The sequence below is a fragment of the Bombina bombina genome, chromosome 2 (genome assembly GCF_027579735.1).
Source record: "Bombina bombina isolate aBomBom1 chromosome 2, aBomBom1.pri, whole genome shotgun sequence".
In the NCBI taxonomy this organism is placed as follows: Eukaryota; Metazoa; Chordata; class Amphibia; order Anura; family Bombinatoridae; genus Bombina; species Bombina bombina.
In genome coordinates, this window is record NC_069500.1 from 1,113,609,762 (window position 1) to 1,113,637,642 (window position 27,881).

At 38.2% G+C, this 27,881-nt stretch overlaps 1 protein-coding gene across 1 annotated transcript in view; it reads right to left on the reverse strand.

The window, feature by feature from the left end:
- The window catches only part of MAP9 (microtubule associated protein 9), a 263,616-nt gene that overhangs the window by 163,736 nt on the left and 71,999 nt on the right, over window positions 1-27,881 (reverse strand). The window contains exon 7 of the mRNA XM_053703765.1: window positions 24,687-24,736. Within this exon, the coding sequence (XP_053559740.1) occupies window positions 24,687-24,736 (50 nt within the window). The remainder of the gene's footprint in view (window positions 1-24,686; window positions 24,737-27,881) is intronic.

The window sequence follows — 27,881 nt, forward strand, 5'->3', positions numbered from 1 at the left end:
CTGCTTGCCCTTGTTCCAGGACTGGTTAGGTTTCCAGCCCTGTCTGTAGCGAGCAACAGTTCCTTCCTGTTTTGGAGCGGAGGAAGTTGATGCTGCTCCTGCCTTGAAGTTACGAAAGGCACGAAAATTAGACTGTTTAGCCCTAGGTTTGGCTCTGTCTTGAGGCAGGGCATGGCCCTTACCTCCAGTAATGTCAGCGATAATCTCTTTCAAACCGGGCCCGAATAATGTTTGCCCTTTGAAAGGTATGTTAAGCAATTTAGATTTAGAAGTCACATCGGCTGACCAGGATTTAAGCCACAGCGCTCTGCGCGCTTGAATGGCGAATCCGGAGTTCTTAGCCGTAAGCTTAGTTAAGTGTACTACGGCATCAGAAATAAATGAATTAGCTAGCTTAAGGACTCTAAGCTTGTCTATAATCTCATCCAATGGAGCTGAGCTAATGGTCTCTTCCAGAGACTCAAACCAGAATGCCGCCGCAGCCGTGACAGGCGCAATGCATGCAAGGGGTTGTAATATAAAACCTTGTTGAACAAACATTTTCTTAAGGTAACCCTCTAACTTTTTATCCATTGGATCTGAAAAAGCACAGCTATCCTCCACCGGGATAGTGGTGCGCTTAGCCAGAGTAGAAACTGCTCCCTCCACCTTAGGGACCGTCTGCCATAAGTACCGTGTGGTGGCGTCTATTGGAAACATTTTTCTAAATATAGGAGGGGGTGAGAAAGGCACACCGGGTCTATCCCACTCCTTGTTAACAATTTCTGTAAGCCTTTTAGGTATAGGAAAAACGTCAGTACACGTCGGTACCGCAAAATATTTATCCAGCCTACATATTTTCTCTGGAATTGCAACCGTGTTACAATCATTCAGAGCCGCTAATACCTCCCCTAGTAATACACGGAGGTTCTCAAGCTTAAATTTAAAATTTGAAATGTCTGAGTCCAGTTTACTTGGATCAGATCCGTCACCCACAGAATGAAGCTCTCCGTCCTCACGTTCTGCAAATTGTGACGCAGTATCAGACATGGCTCTATTATTATCAGCGCACTCTGTTCTCACCCCAGAGTGGTCGCGTTTACCCCTAAGTTCTGGCAATTTAGATAATACTTCAGATCTGTCCCTTTAACGTCATAACATTAGCCATGTCTTGCAAAGTGATTTGTAAGGGCCGCCCTGATGTACTTGGCGCCACAAAATCACGCACCTCCTGAGCGGGAGACGAAGGTACTGACACGTGAGGAGAGTTAGTCGGCATAACTTCCCCCTCGTTGTCTGGTGAAATTTTCTTTACATGTACAGATTGGCTTTTATTCAAAGTAGCATCAATGCAATTAGTACACAAATTTCTATTGGGCTCCACATTGGCCTTTAAACATATTGCACAACGAGATTCCTCTGTGTCAGACATGTTTAAACAAACTAGCAATTAGACTAGCAAGCTCGGAAAATACTTTTCAAATAAATTTTCAAGCAATATAAAAAACGTTACTGTGCCTTTAAGAAGCACACAAAATTGTCACAGTTGAAATAACAATGAACCAAATTAGTTATAGCAACCAAATTTTTACAGTAAATGCATTAAGTTAGCAAAGGATTGCACCCACCAGCAAATGGATGATTAACCCCTTAGTACCCCAAAAACGGATAACAATTTAATATAAGCGTTTTTATCACAGTCAAAGCACAGTCTCACAGGTCTGCTGTGAGTGATTACCTCCCTCAAAACAAGTTTTGGAGACCCCTGGGCTCTGTAGAGACGTCCTGGATCATGGAGGAAGAAATAGGAAGACTGTGACTGAATTTTTACTGCGCAATAAAGCGCCAAAATAGGCCCCTCCCACTTATAACACAACAGTGGGGAAGCTCAGTAAACTGACTTTATTCATAAATAAACGACAGCCATGTGGAAAAATAATGCCCATAAAGTTTTATCACCAAGTACCTCAGAGAAAAACGATTAACATGCCAGTAAACGTTTTAAATATAAAATAATGAAATGTTATTAAAAGGCCTGCTGCAAGTCGCTTTCGTTACAGTGGAGGCTCAAATATAAGTTAAATGTATACAGTATTTTCTTAGTGAAGTTCCATTCCCTAGAAATACCTCAGTGTAAACATACATACATATCAGCCTGATACCAGTCACTACTACTGCATTTAAGGCTGCACTTACATTACATCGGTATCAGCAGTATTTTCTCAGTCAATTCCATTCCTTAGAAAATAATATACTGCAACATACCTCCTTGCAGGTGAACCCTGCCCGCTGTCCCCTGTTCTGAAGTTACCTCACTCCTCAGAATGGCCGAGAAACAGCAAAATGGATCTTAGTTACGACCGCTAAGATCATACACAAACTCAGGTAGATTCTTCTTCTAATGCTGCCTGAGAAGAACAACACACTCCGGTGCTGTTCAAAATAACAAACTTTTGATTGAAGAAATAAAACTAAGTATAACAACCACAGTCCTCTCACACGTCCTATCTATTAGTTAGGTGCAAGAGAATGACTGGGTATGACGTAGAGGGGAGGAGCTATATAGCAGCTCTGCTTGGGTGATCCTCTTGCACTTCCTGTTAGGGAGGAGATATAATCCCATAAGTAATGGATGACCCGTGGACTGACTACACTTAACAGGAGAAATAAAGTTATTAGCATGTTGAAGAAGATTAACAATGCTATGAGAATTATGATCTGATACTTGTTGCGCTAAAGCTTCTAACCAAAAAGTTGAAGCTGCAGCAACATCCGCTAAAGATATAGCAGGTCTAAGAAGATTACCTGAACATAAGTAAGCTTTTCTTAGAAAGGATTCAATCTTCCTATCTAAAGGATCCTTAAAGGAAGTACTATCTGCCGTAGGAATAGTAGTACGTTTAGCAAGAGTAGAGATAGCCCCATCAACTTTAGGGATTTTGTCCCAAAACTCTAATCTGTCAGATGGCACAGGATATAATTGCTTAAAACTTTTAGAAGGAGTAAATGAATTACCCAAATTATTCCATTCCCTGGAGATTACTTCAGAAATAGCATCAGGGACAGGAAAAACTTCTGGAATAACTACAGGAGATTTAAAAACCTTATTTAAACGTTTAGATTTAGTATCAAGAGGACCAGAATCCTCTATTTCTAATGCAATTAAGACTTCTTTAAGTAAAGAACGAATAAATTCCATTTTGAATAAATATGAAGATTTATCAGCATCAACCTCTGAGACAGAATCCTCTGAACCAGAGGAACCATTATCAGAATCAGAATGATGATGTTCATTTAAAAATTCATCTGAAAAATGAGAAGTTTTAAAAGACCTTTTACGTTTACTAGAAGGAGGAATAACAGACATGGCCTTCTTAATGGATTTAGAAACAAAATCTCTTATGTTAACAGGAACACTCTGATTATTAGATGTTGACGGAACAGCAACAGGTAATGTAACATTACTAAAGGAAATATTATCTGCATTAACAAGTTTGTCATGACATTCATTACAAACAACAGCTGGAGGAACAGATACCACAAGTTTACAGCAGATACACTTAACTTTGGTCGATCCAGCACCAGGCAGCGTTTTTCCAGAAGTATCTTCTGACTCAGTGTCAATCTGGGACATCTTGCAATATGTAATAGAAAAAACAACATATAAAGCAAAATTATCAAATTCCTTAAATGACAGTTTCAGGAATGGGAAAAAATGCCAGTGAACAAGCTTCTAGCAACCAGAAGCAATAAATAATGAGACTTAAATAATGTGGAGACAATAGTGACGCCCATATTTTTTAGCGCCAAAAAAAGACGCCCACATTATTTGGCGCCAAAAATGACGCCACATTTGGAACGCCGACACTTTTGGCGCAAAAAAACGTCAAAAATGACGCAACTTCCGGCAACACGTATGACGCCGGAAACAGAAAAAAAAATTTGCGCCAAAAAAGTCTGCGCCAAGAATGACGCAATAAAATGAAGCATTTTCAGCCCCCGCAAGCCTAACAGCCCACAGGGAAAAAAGTCAAATTTTAAGGTAAGAAAAAAAATGTATTCATATGCATTATCCCAAATATGAAACTGACTGTCTGAAATAAGGAATATTTGAACGTCCTGAGTCAAGGCAAATAAATGTTTGAATACATATATTTAGAACTTTATATAAAAGTGCCCAACCATAGCTTAGAGTGTCACAGAAAATAAGACTTACTTACCCCAGGACACTCATCTACATGTAGTAGAAAGCCAAACCAGTACTGAAACGAGAATCAGTAGAGGTAATGGTATATATAAGAGTATATCGTCGATCTGAAAAGGGAGGTAAGAGATGAATCTCTACGACCGATAACAGAGAACCTATGAAATAGACCCTGCAGAAGGAGATCATTGAATTCAAATAGGCAATACTCTCCTCACATCCCTCTGACATTCACTGCATGCTGAGAGGAAAACCGGGCTCCAACCTGCTGCGGAGCGCATATCAACGTAGAATCTAGCACAAACTTACTTCACCACCTCCATAGGAGGCAAAGTTTGTAAAACTGATTTGTGGGTGTGGTGAGGGGTGTATGTATAGGCATTTTGAGGTTTGGGAAACTTTGCCCCTCCTGGTAGGAATGTATATCCCATACGTCACTAGCTCATGGACTCTTGCTAATTACATGAAAGAAAAATATATATTAAAGTGACAGTCAAGTTAAAACAAATGTATGATTCAAATAGGGCATATCATTTTAAACAACTTTTCAATTTACTTTTATCACCAATTTTGCTTTGTTCTCTTGGTATTCTTAATTGAAAGCTAAACCTAGGAGGTTCATATGCTAATTTCTTAGACCTTGAAGGCCGCCTCTAATCTAAATGCATTTTGACAGTTTTTCACCACTAGAGGGTGTTAGATAACATAGATATAGATAGCATTGAGCTCATGCACGTGAATTTACAGAGGAGTGAGCACTGATTGGCTAAAATGCAAGTCTGTCAAAAGAACTGAAATAAGGGGGCAGTCTGCAAAGGCTTAGATACAAGGTACCAGTAATTACAGAGGTAAAACATGTATTATAACTGTTTGTTATGCAAAACTGGGGAATTGGTAATTAAGGGATTATCTATCTTTTAAAACAACAACAATTCTGGTGTTGACTGTCCCTTTAATATAACCGTGTTGGTTATGCGAAACTGGAGAATGGGTAATAAAGGAATTATCTATTTTTTTAAAACAATAACAATTTTGGAGTAGACTGTCCCTTTAACAAACTAAGGGCAACTTCACCCTGAGGCAAGCCAAAACCTACAAATATATATTTTCATCTTATATTAGTTTTACTATTATTTGACATCCATTTTCAATGGGTCAATGTGCTAACAGCAATAAAACCTGTAAGCCATATGATGTGCGATAGTGTGAGCCAAAGAATCTGAGTTTCTCTGCAGAATGCAAGATGGGTATTTTTACACTGAAATACTTATTTACAGTGTGTTTTTTAATAAATAAAAAGCATCATTGCAATGCAAAAAGGATAAATATGCTATATTGATATCTTAATCAATAGTCACTGTTATTATTGTTTTATAAAAATCAGTAATTTAGCATAGGCTATTAAAAATACAACTCCCTTTCCCCTGCAGTTGCAGCAGCTGTTCTCTGACACATGAGAAATGCTTCAGGTACTAATAGACTACAATGATATTATATAACTGGTGCAGATTGTGTGTGGGTGAGTGGTAAAGAGGTTTATTTTTAAAGCTAATCTTATATTTATGAAACAAAAGGGAACATTTATAAAAATACAAAATAAATCAATTGTTCTGTCGATATTTTTTTTTACTACGTCATATGAAAAAAGATAAATATTTCCAAGGAATACTATTACGTTTTTTTCCAAATATTAAGGTTTAGCTGTGCTAACAGGGTCATTTTTGTAAAATGTAAATGAAACTATATATCAATGAAATGATAATGTTAAGACCCTTACTTCAAGCTCACAGTGACATGAAGACGATTATTACCGCAGGGCTATTATCAAGCCACGACTACAAGTGAGAAACATTAGTGTATTTAATTAGAGAAAAAAAAACATATCCTCACACTCGCTTCTATCTTTTTACAGATTTAATGTTAAAACAAGAAAAAGAGACAAGGGGAAGAGCTAATCTGAAAAGCATCATAAAGGATCTTCCTGTATTGTCAAGGTGAAGAAAATGTATTTAAGGGTGGGTACAAAAACACATAATGTAGGAGATGATTCATTACCGCAGGTTTAGTAGTGAAGCACTCAAAGTGTTTTTCCTAAATCTGCATCAATCAAAGCTAAAATATTGAAGACGTAAATGTAAAGAGGTCACTTCTAACAGATGTTTGCTACATGGCTAAAACTAGACCGGCAGAATACTCAGTAAAGTCATATGCCCCCAACATATAGCAGACAAACCCCCGCAGAAATGTGGCATTTCAGGAGATTTCAGGATAAAGGGAGTGTCTAGCTTGTGTAAAGGTTATAGTTGAGGGCTTAGACAACATCTAACAGGCAATGAAGCCTTTGGCATTAGAAAAATTAAGACAAATTAAATGAAAAAATAGTTTGCAAATTTTAGAAGAGGTCAGGGCTAGTGCTTTGTTTTGGTGAATAGTAAGTTAAAACTTCAAGGGCTAGATTAGAAGTGGAGCGCAAACTATTTTGTGAGGGTTTTCACGATCACTTGCACTCCATTTGGATTGCGCTATTATTACAAGTTGATTGAAATCGTGGTTTACACTCAGATCCTTACTGCAATCTCAGAGCTGTGGTTAACTGTTTTCCGAAAATAAAAAGTGTCACAAAACACATGAAAAATACATTACAAAGTCATAACAACACTGTCTAATAAAAATTATTTAAAAAAAATTGCACACAAAAGTTATAAGGGCTCAAAGATATGAGATCTCAGGTGTTAGAAAAAAAAGGCTGCAAAGGACTTTAACATTGAGATACATACATACATACATATGCATGTCTAAACATGTATATATATATATATATATATATATATATATATATATATATATATATATGTGTGTGTGTGTGTGTGTGTGTGTGTGTGTGTGTGTGTGTGTGTGTGTGTGTGTGTGTGTGTGTGTGTGTGTGTGTGTGTGTGTGTGTGTGTGTGTGTGTGTGTGTGTGTGTCTATATATGTATTAATGTATTTATATGTGTTTTGCCTCCCCCTAATTTTAAATGTTGTTGAATTTACAGACATATATACACATATAAAAACATTAATATATATGTATACATATATATATATATATATATATATATATATATATATATATATATATATATATATATATATATAGACATAGACAGTATATAAGTGCATTGGAGCTTTTTCCCGTTAAGTAGATAAAACATGTTAAAGCATATTTATGCAATATTCATATTTAATAAACTTTTTAACTATGTATTTACTGTAAATATTTCACATTACAATGTTCTGTACATAGCAGAATATGTTCTAAATATTTATAAATAAATACACCTATGCAGGCATACCTCTTTTTAAATTGTGCTTCGCTTTATTGCGCTTCACAGATATTGCTCTTTTTACAAATTGAAGGTTTGTGGCAAGTGGCAACCCTGTGTCGTGCAAGTCTATCAGCGCCATTTCTCCAAAATATATACACATATACACAAACCTATATATACACACACACACCACCAGCAAAAACATTATGACTCACTGAAGGTTCAGATTCTGGTTAGCATTTTTTTTAGCAATAAAGTATTTTTAAATAAAGGTATGTACATTGGTTTTTTTTAGACATAATGCTATTGCACACTTAATAAGAGTGTGACTCATGTTATTGCTATATTTGCTTATTGAGGTGCTCTGGAACCAAACCAGCAATACCTCAGAGGTACACCTGTATATATATATATATATATATATATATATATATATATATATATATATACACACACCTACATATATTAAAACATAAATATATATGTTTATATAAAACATAAATTATGCTTACCAGATAATTTAATTTTCTTCTGTATAAGGATAGTCCACGGCTTCATTCCTTACTGTTGGGAAATACTGAACCTGGCCACCAGGAGGAGGCAAAGCCACCCCAGCCAAAGGCTTAAATACCTATCCCACTTCCCCCATTACCCAGTCATTCTGCCGAGGGAACAAGGAACAGTAGGAGAAATATCAGCGTATAAAAGGTGCCAGAAGAAAATACAATTTAGGGGGCCACCCATCGGAGAACACAGGCGGGGGCCGTGGACTCTCCTTATACAGAAGGAAATGAAATTATCTGGTAAGCATAATTTATGTTTTCCTTCTTAATATAAGGAGGGTCCACAGCTTCATTCGTTACTGTTGGGAAACTTATACCCAAGCTCTAAAGGACACTGAATGATAACGGGAGGGACAAAAAGAGAGGTGGACCCTAATCTGAGGGCACCACAGCCTGCAAAACCTCTCTCCCAAAGGCTGCTTCAGCTGAAGCAAAAAACATCAAACTTGTAAAATTTAGAAAAAGTATGTAAGGAGGACCAGGTAGCCACCTTACAAATCTGATCCATAGAGGTCTCGTTCTTAAAATCCCAAGAGGAAGCCACTGCTCTGGTAGAATGAGCCGTAATTCTCTGAGGAGGCTTATGTCCCGTTGTTTCATAACCTAAGCGGATAACACTCCTCAACCAAAGGGATAAGGAAGTCGAAGAGACCCTCTAACCCTAACGCTTCCCAGAATAGGCAACAAATAAGGAAGAAGAATGTCTAAAATCCTTAGTAGCCTGAAGATAAAAAACTTCAAGGCACGAACCACATCCAAATTATGAAGCAAACATCCCTTCGAAGAGGAAGGATTAGAACACAAGGAAGGAACCACAATCTCTTGATTAACACAACGACCTTGTTCCAGCAGATCCCTGCGACAATGTAACCTCCATGGAGGAGAAGATGACATCTTCACTAGATCCGCGAAGCACATACTTCGCGGCCACAATGGAGCAAACAGTATTACTGACGCCTGCTACTGCTTGATGCGGGCCACTACCCGGGGAAGGAGTAGTAACGGTGGAAAAAGGTAGATTAGACTAAACCTAATGCATCTATTAGCTCTGCTTTTTCTAGGTAGCTTGGTATTGAGACGAGACGCTATGAGATCTATCTCCAGCATCCCCCACATGTTGCATAGCTTGCAATGTTTCTGGTCTGTTAGAAATATCCTCATGGATATCGAGTCTATTATAATACCCAGGAATTCAACCCTGGTGCTTGAAATAAGAGAACTATTTTCTAAGTTTATCTTCCATCCATGAGATCAAAGAAGAGAGAGAAGAGATACTGAATGGTCCTCTGCTAGACTAAAAGATAGTGCTTGAATCAGAATGTTGTCCAAGTAGGGCACCACGAACAGGTTTGAATAGTATCCCAAACCTCTTTCTGCAATAGAAACCGGGACAACGACCCCTTAGGAGGACAGATCCCACATGCACCCCAGAAAGGCTTCCCTATTTTCTTGTCTTGAAGACAGGCTTGAGAGGAGAAATCTGCCCTTGAGTGGATGAGATTTGAAACCTATCTTGTATCCCTGAGCTATGACCTCCAGGACCCATGGATCCTGCACGTCCCTGAACCAAGCGTCTGAAAACAGCGACAGCCTGCCCCCTACACGATCCAGCACGGAATCGGGGGCCGCCCCTTCATGCCGACTTGGTCTCGGCGGGTTTCTTGTTCTGCTTGGATTTATTCCAGGATTGAGCCGGCTTCCAAGTGCTCTTGGTTTGCTCGGGCTTAGAAGGGGGACTGCTGACGTTGGGGCTTTTCAGAACGAAAGGAAAGAAAATTAGATCCTTGTCCTATAGGCCTAGACCAAATAAAATATTTCCCTTAATGGGAAGGGAAAGTAGTCTAGACTTAGATGTCATGTCCGCAGACCAGGACTTCAGCCAGAGCGCCCGACGGGTCTGTACTGAGAAACCAGAAATCTTAGCATTCAGGCGAATAATCTGCATATTTGCATCACAGATAAAAGAATTAGCAACTCTCAAGACCCTCCACCTCGATCAAATTCGCTAAGGAGTCGCACCAGTAGGCCACAGCTCTAGCAACCGAGGCAATAGCCACTGCCGTTTGGAATAAGTATCCCGTATGCTGAAAAAAAATTCGGAGAAAAGTTTCCATCTTCTTATCCATCGGTTCTCTGACTGACGAGCTATCCTCAAGTGGGATAGTAGTACGCTTGGCTAGCGTGGAGATAGTGCCATCCACCTTAGGGACGGAACCCCACAACTCCAGCTGAGAGTCCGGGACTGGGAATCATTTTTTAAAGGCAGACGAAGGGGAAGAGGAAGATCTGATCCTATCCCACTCGTTCCTAATAATGTTCGCCATTTTTACAGGTACAGGAAAAGTTAGCGGCGCTACCCTGTCCTTGTACACTCTGTCTAATTTAGGGATCAAAGGTTCATCAGGCAACTTGGCCTCTGGAACTTCTAATATTGACAGAACCTCCTTTTGAAGAAAACGTAAGTGTCCCATTTTTTTTTATTTATTATTTTTTATTGAAGAAGCATAGGTACTAAGTGTCCCATTTTAAATCTAAAGGTTGGCTCCTCCACAGCCGAAGGCCTAGAGGTAGCAGACTCCGATCCAGAAAGTTCACCCTCTGAAGACTCAGAGTGTGACCCATCCTTGAATATTTGAAAAACAGACAAATTTAATAAATCACTGGATGACCCCTGGACTGGAGAGCTATGTTTAACCATTCAATTGCGCTTGGCAGGGCGAGGTAAAGCACTAAGAGCCTCAGACACCGCCGTCTTTAACTGCACGGTAAAGTCTGATGGTAAAAGGCTCCCTCCAGCCGGAGGATCAGGCGTGCTACAGGAAGCTACATGTGATGAGGGAGATGACTGATGGGTATGCACCTCACGGGACGGCGAGTCCTCAGAGGTGGACAGCTCAGTTGTACTAAAGGGGTTAACCTTCTTAGACATAATAACCTTGTTGATGCATATGGAACATAGTTGAGAGGGCGGGCATACCAAGACCTCCTAACAATATAGACAGGTATAACTATTAGGAATAGAGGGAGTACCCTCAAGCATATCAGAATCCTCCATAGCTTGCGCTAATAACAGTAGGATACAGAATACATTTCTTGATAAATTCTTTTTAAAATCTTTTTATTTCTCACAAAACAGCACCTTTATATTCCCAATGACTGGGACACTCACCACCTCCTAGACCCAGGCAAATAGAGAAACAAACATCTTCTCCGACAGGAAAAAGAAAATTAAAGTGTGACCACACCTGGTCAGGTGGTGCGCAAGGTAGGACTGCCCCTGCTATGAGAAAAAGCACGCCAAGCTGCACGGCTTCCAAAGTGAAAGTAAAAACCTGTTTGTTCCATTACTGCATAACAACAGTCTATGAGCCCAATAAATCTCACACATAAAGCAGCATAAAATCAAAGTATCACATTATATAAATCCCTACTGTTCAATAACCTCCCTCAGGAGATATTAACCCAAGATTCTATTAAGATAAAAGGAGCCACACTGTGACCCTGTCTTTAGCGTTTTCAACATATGTAAAAATTGAAACGATCTTACCAGAATCCAAGCTGTGGTACAGAAACACAGCCTCTCAAGTGTGACAGTCTTGTAGCATTGCTCCTGACATGGACTTGAGTGAAGAAAAAGCAGACAGTGAAACTCGTCAACACTGGTTGCTTAAGGAGCTGTTAGCAGGCAGTCTGGATGGATTCGCAGGAAGACTCTCCCTGCATCTCCAGACTCTAACTTTCGTCAATGCGCTCACTGAGAGGCTGACAAGACTACCTAAAACTCCAGTCCCATATCGAAGGGACCCCTCCTGAGGAACAACTCTGAAATCGTCTGATACTTCTCTGACATCCTCCTGTGATGAAAGGCAAAGAATGACTGGGAGATGGGGAAGTGGGAGAGGTATTTAAGCCTTTGGCTGGGATGTTTTTGCCTTCTCCTGGTGGCCAGGTTCAGTATTTCCCAACAGTAAGGAATGAAGCCATGTACTCTCCTTATATTAAGAAGGAAATATATATTTACAATCGGCTGCCCATTGCTGCGCTAGTTCTCATGTCGTGGCTATTAAAGTGGCTAGCATAGGAGGCGGAGCTACCTAGCAAAGAGAACAGACGTGTTTCTTGGGAGCTCCATTAAGATTTTAAAGAATATTGTCTTATATTGTGTGATTTCACAGATTTGACCCAGAATTTACACCTGACCACTGGCTGCCAGAGTAGAATAAACTTTTTGCTGAAGTAACAACAGTTTTAGCAGATCCGTGGTCAGTGAGGCCTGGTATCTCAAGCTGACTACTGGATGGTCGGGGTTCCACTCTGGTAGTCACCGGCAGAGACTGTATTGGTTTAATTGAAAAAAGGTGACAAAGAAGGAGAATTGAAAAAAACATCAAACACATGTAAGTCCTGCAAAGCTGGAAAACGGATCCAGGTAGTGACGAGCTCTGACCACAGGCCGCAACGGCTAGGAAAAAATACTACTGGGCGGGATCCACCATTTTAAACCCTTACTACTACTACTACTAACTGTCAGCGTGGACTTAAGCCATTAACACTCAAACCGTGCTAGCCTCATATGAGAATTAGAGGGCATAGTTTATACTATTGGTGACTATAATGTTAATACTCTTACCTACAATCCTCTTGAGTCACACTATTCTCTAAGAAGTGCATAACCTCCTCAGGAAGCAGCAAGGATATATCTGTTTATACAATTCACTGGTCAATAGCATACAATATGCCTTAATTATAACTATGAACTGAAAGCTTACAATAAGGATTATCTAAATTGTTCCTGGATTTAGTGTTCAACACCCTATGTTCATCTTTTTGGGATGTAATAGGATTCCTGTCTTAGCCTCACAGTGTAAAAATGCATAGAGTCTGAGATACCAGCAGGACAACCCATGTTGAAGAACACTGACTCCATTAGATATGCAGGATCAAGATCTTGCTAAAATGTCTGTTAAAATAAAAGGCTGATTCTCCTGGTGCTGATATGGCTGAAAATTTAATAGCCAAAGGTTAACCCACATCTATATAGCAGACCCTAACAGAAATATCGTCTCTCAACGGACAAAGCCATCATCCTGTAGCGGTATAAACATTTTTTTGTTTTTTTAAAACAATGAAAGGGAAAAACACAGTTACTTAATTAGCTGTTACACCTGAGCAGGAGGAACAAGGGAAAACAATGGAAGACACTATAGAACCACAATCTTCATCTACATCAAATACCTTAATTCAACAAATTAAAGAGGTCTTTCAAGCAGAATTGAAGTCTGCGTTACAAGAATTGAAAAATGACATTTTAGAAATAGGACAAAGAACTTCAGAAATTGAAGACAAAATTGATGAGATAGTGGAAGAGCTACCAGCGGTGAAGTCAACATATTCGTATACAACAGCTAGAACACCAAATGGAAGATCTTGAAAATAGATCCAGAAGGTCCAATGTAACACTAAGAAATTTGCCTGAGTTATTTGACGAGTTACATGAGGTCGTACTGCAGATCCTGCACAATTTGCTTCCAGATGTTGAGGATAACTTCCTTTTAATAGACAGAGCTCATAGAGCCTTAAACAAGCTAGAGTCTGGATATCCCTAAAGATGTTATTATCAAATTCCATTATTATACGACAAAGGATCAGTTGCTACAAGCTAAAAGAAAATCACAACACGTTGAATTTGAGGGACATAAATTACAGTTCTTTGCAGATTTGTCTCCCATAACACTAAGGAGAAGAAGAGAACTAAAACCAGTGATTGCTGTTTTATTGAAAGCTCAGATAAAATACAGATGGGCCTTCCCTTTCAGATTGGTCTCCATGCACGATAAAAGTACATATTATTGTACTAATCTTGAGGAAGGATTAGACATAGTAAGGAGACTAAAACTACAAGAAGATGACACTACATTACCTTTACCGCTAAGATCGCAGAGAAAACAGATCCAAAGATTGGGGAACAAGGTATCCAAAGGACAGTCACCAACCACTAAGAATCAGGATTCAACCAAAAGCTACTTCAAAATCACTACCACAACCTACAAATGTTGGATGAATACGCTAAAGGAAATTACAGGACATTGTTGTTAAATCGGTCCACCCTACTTTAAGTGTTTGGTTTGCATAGCACAACACTTTCAGGAACTAGGCAATACCTATGATACAGATGCCCGAAGAAAAGAGGAACAAAAGGGGAACAAAGGAAAATAGTTTGATAAGGAAAGATCAAAATGATAAAACTTCGGAGGAAAGCTTATTAAGTTTCAAAGGTTTCATTGTTATTGTATGTTTTTATAGATAGTATAATTTAAAACATCTCCAACACTGTTACATAGAGGATAGATTTGATTGGTAGGAGTATGTAAAATCTTGCTCTATCTTGGTATGCAGAAGATTACAGGTCAAAAGGTATGACCTAGGGAAATTTGTTGTAGAAATAATGAAACATTTGCAAAGTAAGGATAAAGAGATGTAAGTCTCATGGACCAGTATAGAATATCTGTCTACAAGACTTTTTTTTCTGATCTCATGCATAACACGTTAGTAAAATGCAACTAATAAGGGTTTTAATCATAATTTCAAAGGCATTGTATTTGTACTATTGTATTGTATGGAGACCTATTAGATAGTAATAATAGATAGCTTAGTTTAAATTGGTTTCAGTATAGTTGAATAGTTAGGAGAGTCTGCCCGACAGAAAGGTTAATGTACAAATTTTTATTACAGACAATCTAACTCAAAATATCCACGGCTTGGCTACCTAGAGAAGAGATTAGATTTAAAGGAATGGGTGGGAACACACACTGTCTTAGCTTGGAGAGAGTTATTGGCTTACATATAAGGCCCAGAATATGAGATTAAGATAAATATAAGCAACTCACGGAGAGGGTTCTAAAAGATGTAAATCTCAAGTATTGTTATAATTCAGCTGAATATGTAACTTTTGTTCCAACCTTTTATATAGTTTTAATATGTTCAGTGGCTTTGTTGTGTACAGCCATTATTACAGATTTAACATTACACACCGTGTTAAGGTAGGGTTTATATATATTTATATTAGTATTGGCACTTAAACTTATTTTTGATAAACAAAATATTGGCTGTGTTGTGGCTGCACCATGGGTTAAGTACAATTTAGGACACTTCACTATAGAATGTAGGGCTGCAACTGATTATTTTCATAATCGATTAATCGGCCAATTATTTTTTTGATTAATCGACTAATCGGATGAAAAATAAATTAATACATTTTTTCCTATATTAAAAATAAAATCCGCATACTGAGTGTTATAAATATAAACTTCGGACTAAAACTTTACATTAAAACAACTGTTGGTCTAATTTTTAAAGCAGCAGAACAAATTTTTATAATTAAGCAAAACAAAACCACAAACTGTTTGTAAAGAGGTAGAAGTAGAAAGAGGTAGACAGACTATCACTGTTTATAACATTCTGGTATACACTCTTTCAGAAATTTTGCGTTGAAGTGCAAAAATGTCAACATGTTCACATGCTCCTGGCTGAAGCTGGCTCTGTTTTTGCAGCTATTTTGCTTGCAGCAGAGAAGAGGCACTCTAATAGAATGTTTGAGTATCAAATGCAGATACTCAGGTTATTTATGTTTATGCAATGTCTTAACTTGTTTGTTTTCTATCTAGTACTCTATCTTCTTCTATCAGTCACTCGTGGTTCACTCCTAACATGCAGCCAAATCATGAACGGAGATGAGCCTACCCCTCAGTCACCCGTAAAGGATTCTAGGATCTTATTATGGCACACGCATTTCATGATGAGGTTTGCGTTTGTATTTTTACACAGTTCAAAGTATAAAACAACAACACAAATATGTCTTTCAAAATAATATCTCATAATGTGAGAGGATTGCATTCTCATATTAAACGTAGGAAAGCAATTTCAGAATACAAAACTAGTAATGCCCATATTATTATGTTGCAAGAGACACATTTTACAGCCAAACACATACCAAAGTATTGGGATGCTGCCTTTCCAGTTTAATAGCATGCATTCGGTCAGAAGAAAAAAGGGGAGTGTCTATTATATTACATTCTACCTTGAACTTTCAGGAAAAGGAGGTGATAAGGGATCCAGAAGGTAGATTTCATTATACTTAAAGGGAATATACAAGGAAACACAATAGTATTGGGAAATATGTATGCTCCTAACGAAAATCAGGATAGATTCATTTTAAAAAAATAGTAAGCTATTGGCTACATGGTAAAAATACAAAATAATATTAACAGGAGACTTTAACTTAACACTTAATGAAAAGATTGACAGGTCACCTAATATGACTATGATCACATCCAATAAAAAAATACTTAGTGACTTAATATCATATTTTGGTTGATAGCTGGAGAATCTGCAATAGAGGAGTTCAGAATTATACATATTATTCAGCAGCACACAGGTCCTATTCTAGGATTGATTATATATTTCTGAACCAAATACTTTGCCCCCTGATAATAGCCACTGCAATCACACAAACTACATGGTCTGATCACTCAATAGTGGAAGTATCGCTGAAGGTCTTTTTCGAACCGTCCAGAGCAAGGTCTTGGCTTTTAGACCCATCCATGTTAAGAAATTACATAATATGCCAGAAACTCACTAAGCTAATTAGATATTTCTTGGCCGATAATAAAGATTCTACGGATAACCCCCCTATACGTCTAGGGAGCATTTAAAGCATACTTAAGTGGAGTCTTAATACAGGAGAAAACCGCTATTGCCATAATAAAAAATCACTTAATAAAACAAAAGAAATGCAAGATAGAAGAACTGCATAAAACATATTGAAACTAGATCAGATACTATAGCTAATACACTTAAAATAAAAAAAAATGAATTAGATAAATTACACACGGAAAAAGCTTTAACTTCTCTAAGAATTATAGATGCACATTATTTAATTTACTCTAATAAGTTGGATCGTATGTTAGCCAGAAAGATTAGAAATATAACTAGAGACACGTCAATTCCACAGATTCAGACATCCGAAGGGAAGACTCTAAATAATCCTGCACATATTGCAAATGCCTTTGCTGATTTTTATGAAACATTATACCATCTAAAAAAAGATCAGAACAAGTCTAGAACCCAGCAAATAGATTCCATCCTAAATGACTGTAACCTACCGACACTAGATGAAGAAGCCTTGACATGTCTAAATGCTCCTATTACTCCACAAGAGATATCTTTTGCTATTAAGCAACTTAAAAAGTAATAAAGCTCCTGGTCTGGATGGATATTAAGGAGGATTCTACAAAACGTTTTCATCAGAGTTGATCCCACAACTAGTAGAGTCATTTAATTATATACTTAAAGGGGGAAACATACCCCAAGATCTCCTTACAGCTAGGATAAGTGTGATTCCACAGCCAGGAAGAGATAGGTTTCATTGCAAAAATTATAGACCCATATCACTGATAAACCAGGACCTCAACTCTTTACTAAAATTCTAGCTACTAGACTAAACCCTTATATGCCTAAATTGATATCTAACGACCAAGTGGGATTCATTAGAGGTCAAGAGGCTCCTAATAATGTCAGAAGAGTTATAAATCTAATGGACTATGCAACACATGAAAAGTTGCCTTCTCTTTTTCTATCCTTAGACACAGAGAAGGCATTTGATAGGGTCCTTTGAGACTATATGTTTCAAACTATGCATCATTTTGGAATAAAGGGCAATTATATAGCAATACAGTCTATTTACACAACTCCTTCAGCATTTCTTAAAATTGCAGGTTACCAATCCAAAAGAATACAAATAAATAATGGAACTAGGCAAGGTTGTCTATTTTCTCCATTATTGTTTGCATTATGCATAGAGCCCCTTGCAGCAAAGATCAGAAAACATCCTGATATAGCCGGTATTCAAGTAGGGGAAACTGAAGATAAGTTATCTTTATTTGTGGATGACGTTATTCTAACAATAACCAAACCAATGGTATCACTCCTGCCCTTATATGATCTACTCTCCTCATTTAGTAAGATTTCTGGATACAAGATTAATAATGACAAATGCGAAGCTATTGATATTGGTCTACCGGAGCATACAAAAAAATTATTAGAAATTAACTTTGATTTTAAATGGGCAGATAAAGCAATTAAATACTTAGGTGTATATTTACCCAATACATTAGAAAACTTATATAAACTAAACTATATACCTATGTTTACACAATTAAAAAAGGTGATGAGAAAAAGGGCTACTTACAAAATTTAATTCTATGGAAAAATAGTGGTTAGTAAAATGGTAATACTGCCCAAATTATTATATCTTTTTAGAGCACTCCCTATATCAAAACAAGCAACTGATATTGGTGTAATACAGAAAAATCTACTAGTTTATTTGGTCCCATAAAAAGGCGAGAATAAATAAAACTACCTTATTGTGAAATAGAGAGGTCGGATGATTGGGAGACCATGATCTCCAAACATACTATCATGCAGCAAGGTTAGCACAAACAGTTTTATAGAATCATAATGAAAATAAGTTAGCATGGGTAAAATTAGAAAGTGGCATGATCAATATCAGCCCAATCTACCAAATCCTTTGGACACCAAAGAAAGATAGATTAACAGAAGGGTCAAAATACATTTCAATTGCGCACACTATAAAAATATGGGATAAACTACAACCTAAATGTAACAATATTAGTAAGAACTCTCCAATTATGCCTGTAATAACAACTACAATGCAGATAAGAAAAGCAATTAGTAATATTTGGGCAAACAAAAGTCTATACAGCATTGCGGATGCTTACAGGGGAAACAATGTTTTTACGTTCGAACAATATAAAAATATTTCACCAAACCTCCCAAATTCCTGGTTTCATTATCTCCAGCTACTATCTCGGGCCAATGAAATTGGGAAAGTAAAAATGCAGGCTGAACTTACATTATTTGAGAAACTATGTAAAGATCCTTTTAGGGCTAAAGGTACTATTTCAGATCTTTATAAAATGCTAATCGATTGTCCGAAATCCCATTAACTAAAATTCATTCAAAAATGGGAAGAAGAAGAAGAAAGGCAGTTTACAAAAGAAACAAAACAATGGGCAGATATAATAAAAAAAGGTTTATCCTGCACAGTTAGAGCAAACTTAAAACAGAACTATATAAAAGTTATATATCGATGGTATATGCACCCCAATAGATTTAGATATTGTAATACAGAACAAATGCATTGTTATCGAGGCTGTAAAGAAGAAGGCTCTTATGTCTATATGTGGTGGACATGTTCTGAGACTAAAAAGATTTGGATGCTAGCAGAAAAATTAATAAGTGAGGTTTTTAATGAAAAGATCACGCTCACTATTGAACATGCATAACTACACTTCCCAATAGATATAGGGATATCCAAAGCTTCAAGAAAGCTGATGGACATAATATGCACAGCAGTTAAGATTACTATGGCAAAATTTTGGAAAAGCACGATACCACACTTTGATATAGTTCTGAACAAAATAAAATATTATTACCAAATGGCTAGTATAGCATCTGATTTAATGGATACTAGGTCAGACTATCTGGACACATGGGAGGAATAGATTATATGGGAGGACAGAGGATGCAAAATAGAAGAAGCATGAGATGAGTATATTGATTTATTCACTCAAAATGGAGAGTGACTAACCACGAGTGACCGCTCTACTTTCTATATTTTACTTTAATCTCTTTTCATTTCACATAATTCTCTTTTTCTACTCTATTTTTCCTTTCTCCATTTTTTTTTCTCTTTCTCTCTCTTTATTCTACCATTAAAGAGTTTTCTTTTTTAGGACACGATGAGTCCACGGATCATCTTAATTACTAATGGGATAATCACCTCCTGGTCAGCAGGAGGAGGCAAAGAGCACCACAGCAGAGCTGTTAAATAGCTCCTCACTTCCCTCCCTCTCCAGTCATTCTCTTTGCCTACGTTAGTGATAGGAAGAGGTAAAGTGAGGTGTTAGTATAGATTCTTCAATCAAGAGTTTATTAAAGCAGTGCTAGATTGTGCTGCTTTGTCCTGGGGTGTAGCCATATTCCATATCAGTCTCTTCAGTAGAGCCTTGGTGGCTTTAAAGCAATGGGAGCATAATTCTCACAGTGCCTCCCATATTTGTTTGCTGCACTAACCCTGAAAACCTGAGGCATATTTAATCAGGAATTTCATTTTCTTCATAGGTCCATGTGGGGGATAGTACTCCTCAAACCTGCTGAACTGCCTTTGCTGTCAGGCAGACATATGAGGTAAGTGCTTGTTTATTTTTCCTGGGGCACTTAGAGGAAAAGGAGCACTTTTATTACTTTTTTTATTACTATGGCGTTATTTACCATAGCTATAATGGCCAGGAGTGTGTTGTTGCGCTTAGCCACGCCCACGATGGGCGGATCGTCTAGATTGCGCGACTTTCATTCTGCGCCTCTATCTAGAGACGGTTCAGACAGAGTTTCACGTATGATATTGCTCTGCCTAAAAGCGCATGTTGGCTTAGATTTTACAAGTGTTTTTAGACTGGAAGTGCTGCTGAATAGTTTCCCCATCGAATCAGGATCACTGCCCTACAGGGAGTGAAGGATCCGGTTCTTACAGTCAGGTAGACACCTCAGAAGAGCTACTGAGGTGTGGGGTGTCTTTATTTCTAGTCTATAGCTGTTTGAGAACGTTGTTTTGTACTTTTTCTTGCACGCAGTAAAAAAGTTACACTTTAAAATTTAAAGAAACAGTAACGTTTTTTTGATAAAAAAAAAATTGCGTAAAAATTTTAAATTTTACTTGCTCCATGTGTTTGGAGGAACCACCAATCCCTTTCTGTCCCTCATGCATTGAGAGGGCTATAGATTGTAGAGAAATGATTTTTCCTGAACAAATCTTTTCAAAGGCAGATGATTCCCAAAAGTCTACCGACGAGGTGGAAGGTATGCCGCAGCTTTCTCCCCAAGAGTCCCAAACTCTATCGCCCACTTAAGCAGTGTCCTGTACTCATACTTTAGCGCTCGCAGTTACCTTTAAAGACATAGCTTCTCTTATTTCCTCTACAATTTCTAAAGCATTGTCTGCTTTTCTTATGCTGCAAGGCAAACGTAAGAGGAAAGCCAGACAATCAGTAAGTGAGGTTGCGGATGTCATGGCAGTTCCCTCCCAACCGGAAGAGGAGGGTAATGCAATTCCATCTGAAGGTGAAATTTCAGATTCAGAAAGTTCATTGCCTCTGACGGACTCTGAGATTGTAACCTTTAGGTTTAAGCTAGAACACCTCCGCCTGTTGCTCAGGGAGGTTTTAGTTACCTTAGGCGACTGATTCCACAGTAGTGGTGGCCCCTTTAAAGTCTAGTAAACTGGATAAATATTTAGAAACTCCTTACTCAGACATATTTCCTGTTCCAAAGCGAGCTTCGGAGATTGTTACTAAAGAATAGGAGAGACCAGGTATTCCGTTTTCTCCTCACCTATCTTTAAGAAGATGTTTCCCATAGCTGATGCCTTCAAGGAGGCTTGGCAGACTGTTCCTAAAGTGGAAGGGCCTGTTTCCACCTTAGCCAAGAGAACTACTATTCTCATAGAGGACAGTTGTTCTTTCAAAGATCCTATGGATAAGAAGTTAGAGGGCCTACTTAAAAGGATTTATGTTCATCAGGGTCTGCTATTGCAGCCTGCTGCGTGCATTGCTACCATCACGGGTGCGGCAGCATACTGGTTTGATGCTCTGAGTCTCTCAGGATCAAAACTCCCTTGGAGGAGATCCAAGACAGGATAAAAGTTCTGAAGACTAGCTAATTCCTTCATTACAGACGCTTCTCTTCAAATCATCAAACTGGCAGCTAAAGGTTCATGTTTCTCTGTCCTAGCCCGCAGAGCCCTATGGTTAAAAAAACCTTGGTCTGCGGACGTGTCATCTAAGTCTAAGCTTCTAGCGATTCCTTACAAGGGGAAGACCATGTTTGGCCCTGACTTGACGGAAATTATTTCTGATATATCGGGAGGCAAGCGTCATCTACTCACTCAGGATAAGAGAAACAAGCAAAAGGGACAACAGAATAATTTTCGTTCCTTTCGAAATTTCAAGGGAAATTCTTCCTCTTCCTCCTATAAGCAGGAACAATCCATGCCTGCATGGAGACCCAACCAGTCTTGGAACAAGGCCAAACAGTCCAAGAAGCCTGCTGCTGATTCCAAGACTGCATGAAGGGCATGCCCCCGATCCAGGTCCAGATCTGGTAGGGGGCAGACTATCCTTCTTTGTTCAAACCTGGGTTTGGGACGTTCAGGATCCCTGGGCAATAGAGATAGTTTCCCAGGGATACAAATTGGAGTTCAAGAGTATTCCTCCCAGAGGCAGGTTTCGACTTTCAAGATTATCTGCAGACCAGATAAAGAAAGAGGCGTTCTTAAATTGTGTAAAAGATTTTTCTATCATGGGAGTGATTGTTCCTCTCCCAGTACAGGAACAAGTTCAGGGTTTGTATTCCAACCTGTTTGAGGTCCCCAAAAAGGAGGGAACCTTCAGACCAATTTTAGATCTCAAGAGTCTAGACACATTTTTCAGATTTCCGTCCTTCAAGATGGAAACTATACTTTCCATTCTCCCATTGATCCAAGAGGGTCAATTTATGACAACAGTGGATTTAAAGGACACGTATCTACATGTTCCCATTCACAGGGATCATCACAAGTTCCAAAGGTTTGCCTTCCAGGACAAGCACTTCCAGTTTGTGGCTCTGCCTTTCGGTCTGGTCACGGCTCCAAGAATATTTACAAAGCTTCTGGGGTCTCTCCTGGTGGTTCTTCGACCACAAGACATTGGGGTGGCGCCTTATCTGGACGATATTCTAGTTCAGACACCATCTTTTCGACAAACAAGATCCCATACCGACCTGGTGTTACCATCCTAAGAACTCACGGGTGGAAGATAAATTTGGGAAAAAGTTCCTTGACTCCAAGTACAAGGATAATTTACTTGGGAACCATAAAAGATTCCCTATCCATGAAGATCTTTCTGACAGAAATCAGGAAATCAAAGATTATTGATACTTGTCTAGCCCTTCAGTCCTCTCTTCGGCCGTCAGTGGCTCAGTGCATAGAGGTTATCGGGCTGATGGTGGCGGCAATGGATATCATCCCGTTTGCTCGGTTCTATCTTAGACCTCTGCAGCTAAGCATGCTCAGGCAATGGAAAGGGGATTATGCAGACCTGTCTCCTCAGATAACTCTTCAATGGTGGTTGTCTCTGGATCATCTTTCCCAGGGAACCTGCTTTCGCAGACCGTCTTGGGTGATTGTGACAACAGATGCCAGCATTTTAGGGTGGGGAGTTGTCTGGTGCTCTCTAATGGCTCAGGGACTTGGACTCAGCCAGAGTCTGTTCTTCCTATAAACATCTATAAACATTACTTAACAAGTAGAGGGAGAATAAATACAAAACAGTACTCTGAGAGCTGCTGCAAAAGATGCATGCCACACTTACCTGCTAATTTTATATCCTGGCTAGAGATCACCATGGCTGTAAACTAGAAGATTAACCCAATTTCTCAAAAAATGTGCTGGTAGTGCACAACAGTGCACAGCTGAAGCAAGGACCAGGGAATATTATGTTAAAATGCCCATAAGGGCTGGAGTAAAGTGGTAGGGGACAAAATGTCATGCTGCAGGTTCTCAGTTTTAGAGTGATCACATTCATGTGCAAGGTTCTAATCCAGATGGAAGGCCATAATGGAAGATGGTGATGCGCACCATACTCACATATGAGGTGAACAATCAATGAAGGTGCATCCTTTAGGAAGGGAAAATATTGCATTTATTGTGTACAAGTCTTCAGCCTAGAACTTAACATGTATAGAAAGGGTATTTGGTTAGTTATCTACCAAACAAACTGTACAGCAGGAATTATAGTGAGGCCCTTTTAGTTTGCCAACATGGAACAGAGAAGGGTTAAATACTTTTCAAAGAGGTGAATAACTGAGCAAAGTAGGTTCAAGGTTTATGTCACACATTGCCCTGTAGAACAAATGTATAACACTTAAGAATCTAAAAAGTAGTTCAAGATCATAGATGCTCAACTATTCCATTAAAACAAAAAAGAATAATACAGACATTTTATAAGAGAAAGTTAAATATATTAATATAGTTCCAGGTGTGTGTGTGTGTGTGGTCACAAAACAATGTTAATTTGAAGACTGTATTAAAGGGGTATGAAACCACAAAGATGTATTTTGTAATTCAGACAGAGCATACAATTTTAAAATGGTTTTCAATTTACTTCCATTATCAAATTTGCATTGTTCCCATGCTATTGTTTATTTGTGTGATAACTGGGTAGGTGTCTGGAGCACTACATAGCAGGAAATGATGCTACCACCTATCTCTTGCAAATGGATAACATGATTGCAAAACTGCTTCCATATAGTGCTCCAGACACATGCACACTCCTGAGCTTATATCCCTGTTTTTCAACAAAAGATACCAAGAGAATGAAGGCAATTTGATAATAGAAGTAAATGATAAGGTTAGTTAAACTTGCATGCTCTGTCTGAATCAAGAAAGAAAAACTTGGGGTTTCATGTCCCTTTAAGAAAAGGAAAAGAAGAAAACACAATAATATGCAAATAAACCAGTTACCTGATTGATGGTGAACTAGCTCCTTCTGCATTTTTATCCTCTGTAATTTTCTGCAGACCAAATTAAAAAAAAGTAAATGTTAATAGAGCTGGAAATTAAATATTAAAATTAGGTTCAGCCATACGGGAACCAAATTAATAAAACAGTGATAATAGAGCTTTGATTTAAAATTGCTTACAGCAAAATATGAAAAACGATATAATTGCCTAATGTCTTTAGAAATTCATTTTGCTTTTAATGTTCTTCACCTTTTAGTAGTATGTTACAGTTGTACTCATAAGTTTACATACCCTGGCAGAATTTATGATTTCTTGGCCATTTTTCAGAGAATATGAATGATAACACAAAAACGTTTCTTTCACTCATGGTTAGTGTTTGGCTGAAGCCATTTATTATCAGTCAACTGTGTTTACTCTTTTTAAATCATAATGACAACAGAAACTACACAAATGACCCTGATCAAAAGTTTACATACCCAGGTGATTTTGGCCTGATAACATGCACACAAGTTGACACAAAGGGGTTTGAATGGCTATTAAAGGTAACTATCCTCACCTGTGATCTGTTTGCTTGTAATTAGTGTGTGTGTATAAAAGGTCAATGAGTTTCTGGACTCCTGGCAGACGCTTGCATCTTTCATCCAGTGCTGCACTGACGATTCTGGATTCTGAGTCATGGGGAAAGCAAAAGAATTGTCAAAGGATCTGCGGGAAAAGGAAGATGAACTGTATAAAACAGGAAAGGGATATAAAAAGATATCCAAGGAATTTAGAATGTAAATCAGCAGCTTTCAAACTCTAATAAAGAAGTGGAAAATGAGGGGTTCTGTTAAACAAACCACGGTAAGGTAGACCAACTAAAATTTCAGCCACAACTGCCAGGAAAATTGTTCAGGAAGACAAACCCACATATAACTTCAGTTAAAATACAGGACATGTGGTGTGGCTGTTTCAAGATGCACAATAAGGAGGCACTTGAAGAAAGGTGGGCTGCATGGTCGAGTCGCCAGAAGAAAGCCATTACTACGCAAATGCCACAAAGTATGCCGCTTACAATACGCAAAACAGCACAGAGACAAGCCTCAAACCTTCTGGCACAAAGTCATTTGGAGTGATGAGACCAAAATTGAGCTTTTTGGCCACAACCAAAAACGCTACATTTGGAGAGGAGTCAACAAGGCCTATGATGAAAGGTACACCATTCCTACTGTGAAACACGGAGGTGGATCGCTGATGTTTTGGGGATGTGTGAGCTACAAAGGCACAGGAAATTTGGTCAGAATTGATGTCAAGATGAATGCAGTATGTTATCAAACAGAGCGCCTCATTTTCCACTTCTTGATTAGAGTTTGAACACTGCTGATTTGCATTCTCAATTCTTTGGATATCTTTTTATATCCTTTGACAATTCTTTTGCTTTCCTTATGACTCAGAATCCAGAAACGTCAGTGCAGCACTGGATAAAAGATACAAGTCTGTCAGGAGTCCAAAAACTCATTGACTTTTTACACACACACTCTAATTACAAGCAAACAGATCACAGGCGAGGATGGTTACCTTTACTAGCCACTGGATTGGATGAGACTCTTAAGCGCTTGTGCTTAATTACCCAATAAGGAAAGATAGTCTTACTATGTAGTTGGATTCAATGAGATCTATTTATTTTTAGAATTATAAATACATACAATAAAATTTAAAACAATAGAAATTGATTCTTAAAACAAATCTAACTGGTTGGCCAACCATACAGTGTGAATAAAATGATATAATATGTTTTCCAATCCCTGTTACTTAGTGTATTATACAAACATATCTGTATATTTGAATTTTTGAATTTTGGTTTAATTGCAGATATTTTTTATGGATTTGATATAGTGGACTTGTGAAGAAGTATGGTATCCACAAAGAATATTCGCAATATTAATTCTTAATTACCATATTTACCATATTCGTTTGTTTAAAGCTGAACATACATAATTAAAATAGCGTCAATGGTATCAACAATATAATTAAAATAGCGTAAATGGTATCAACATTAGTAACAAATAATAAAAGTGAAACAAAAATAAAGTGATACAGTAAAAATCGTATAAGTTATGAAAGATAAAGTCTTTCTGCCGTGATCGTTAGAGTAATTGTTAAATGCTTTTTGTTAAAAGCGCTGTTGTTAAGTCCTCCGTGGGGATAGCATGTGCGGGCGTGCTGCCACACGTTTTTGTCTAATTGCTATATATATTGCGATTATAAGTCACTGTTAAGTAGTTTTGGTTATCTGTCCTTCACATTAACTTCCTTAGTTGGTGTAGGTATAATAAATCTTACCCGTTGTTTCTTTTGGGATACTTTGTTTCTGGTCTAGTTTCTTTTTGTACCCAATTCAATCTTTACTGTGATGAATGTGGATCGGAAGCCGGGATAGCCGCTGCCGGTGTTGTAGTTGTTTCAGTATGTCGAGTTGGTTTGTCTCTGCGATTACACACACTTGAAGGAGTAGATGCTGGGGTATTGTGGTAGTGTGCTTTAACCGTTAATCCTTTTGTCAGATGGCTGGGCTTTTGCCCGGTTCAGGTTTTCAAAACCTCTTGAATTGTTGCGAATGTGTTCTGTTTAGATCCGTACTCTGTTTCAGAGTATCCGATCTGCAGGTGTCCACAGGTTTCTTTAGGCCCAATTATTAGATAAGGTATTTCAGTTGTTCTTGGCGGTCCTTTGAAAGGAGGACTAGGTGCTTTGAAGGTTGTTCTTGAACGCTTCAGAATATCTTTCAAGCGTATTTGTTGGTCCGTGGTTTGATGTAGTCTTGGCGGTCCACTTCGAAAGTGGACTACGAAAATGTTTAGTGTAGCAAGGAGTAGGCAACGCGTTTCAGCTGATTAATACAGCCTTTATCAAGCATATGTTTCCCCCACAGCGCATAGTTTATTAACCCAACACACCAATATACCTTTACTAGCCATTCAAACCCCTTTGTGTCAACTTGTGTGCATGTTATCAGGCCAAAATCACCAGGGTATGTAAACTTTTGATCAGGGTCATTTGGGTAGTTTCTGTTGTCATTATGATTTAAAAAGAGTAAACACAGTTGATTGATAATAAATGGCTTCAGCCAAACACTAACCATGAGTGAAAGAAAAGTTTTTGTGTTATCATTCCTATTCTCTGAAAAATGGCCAAGAAATCATAAATTCTGCCATGG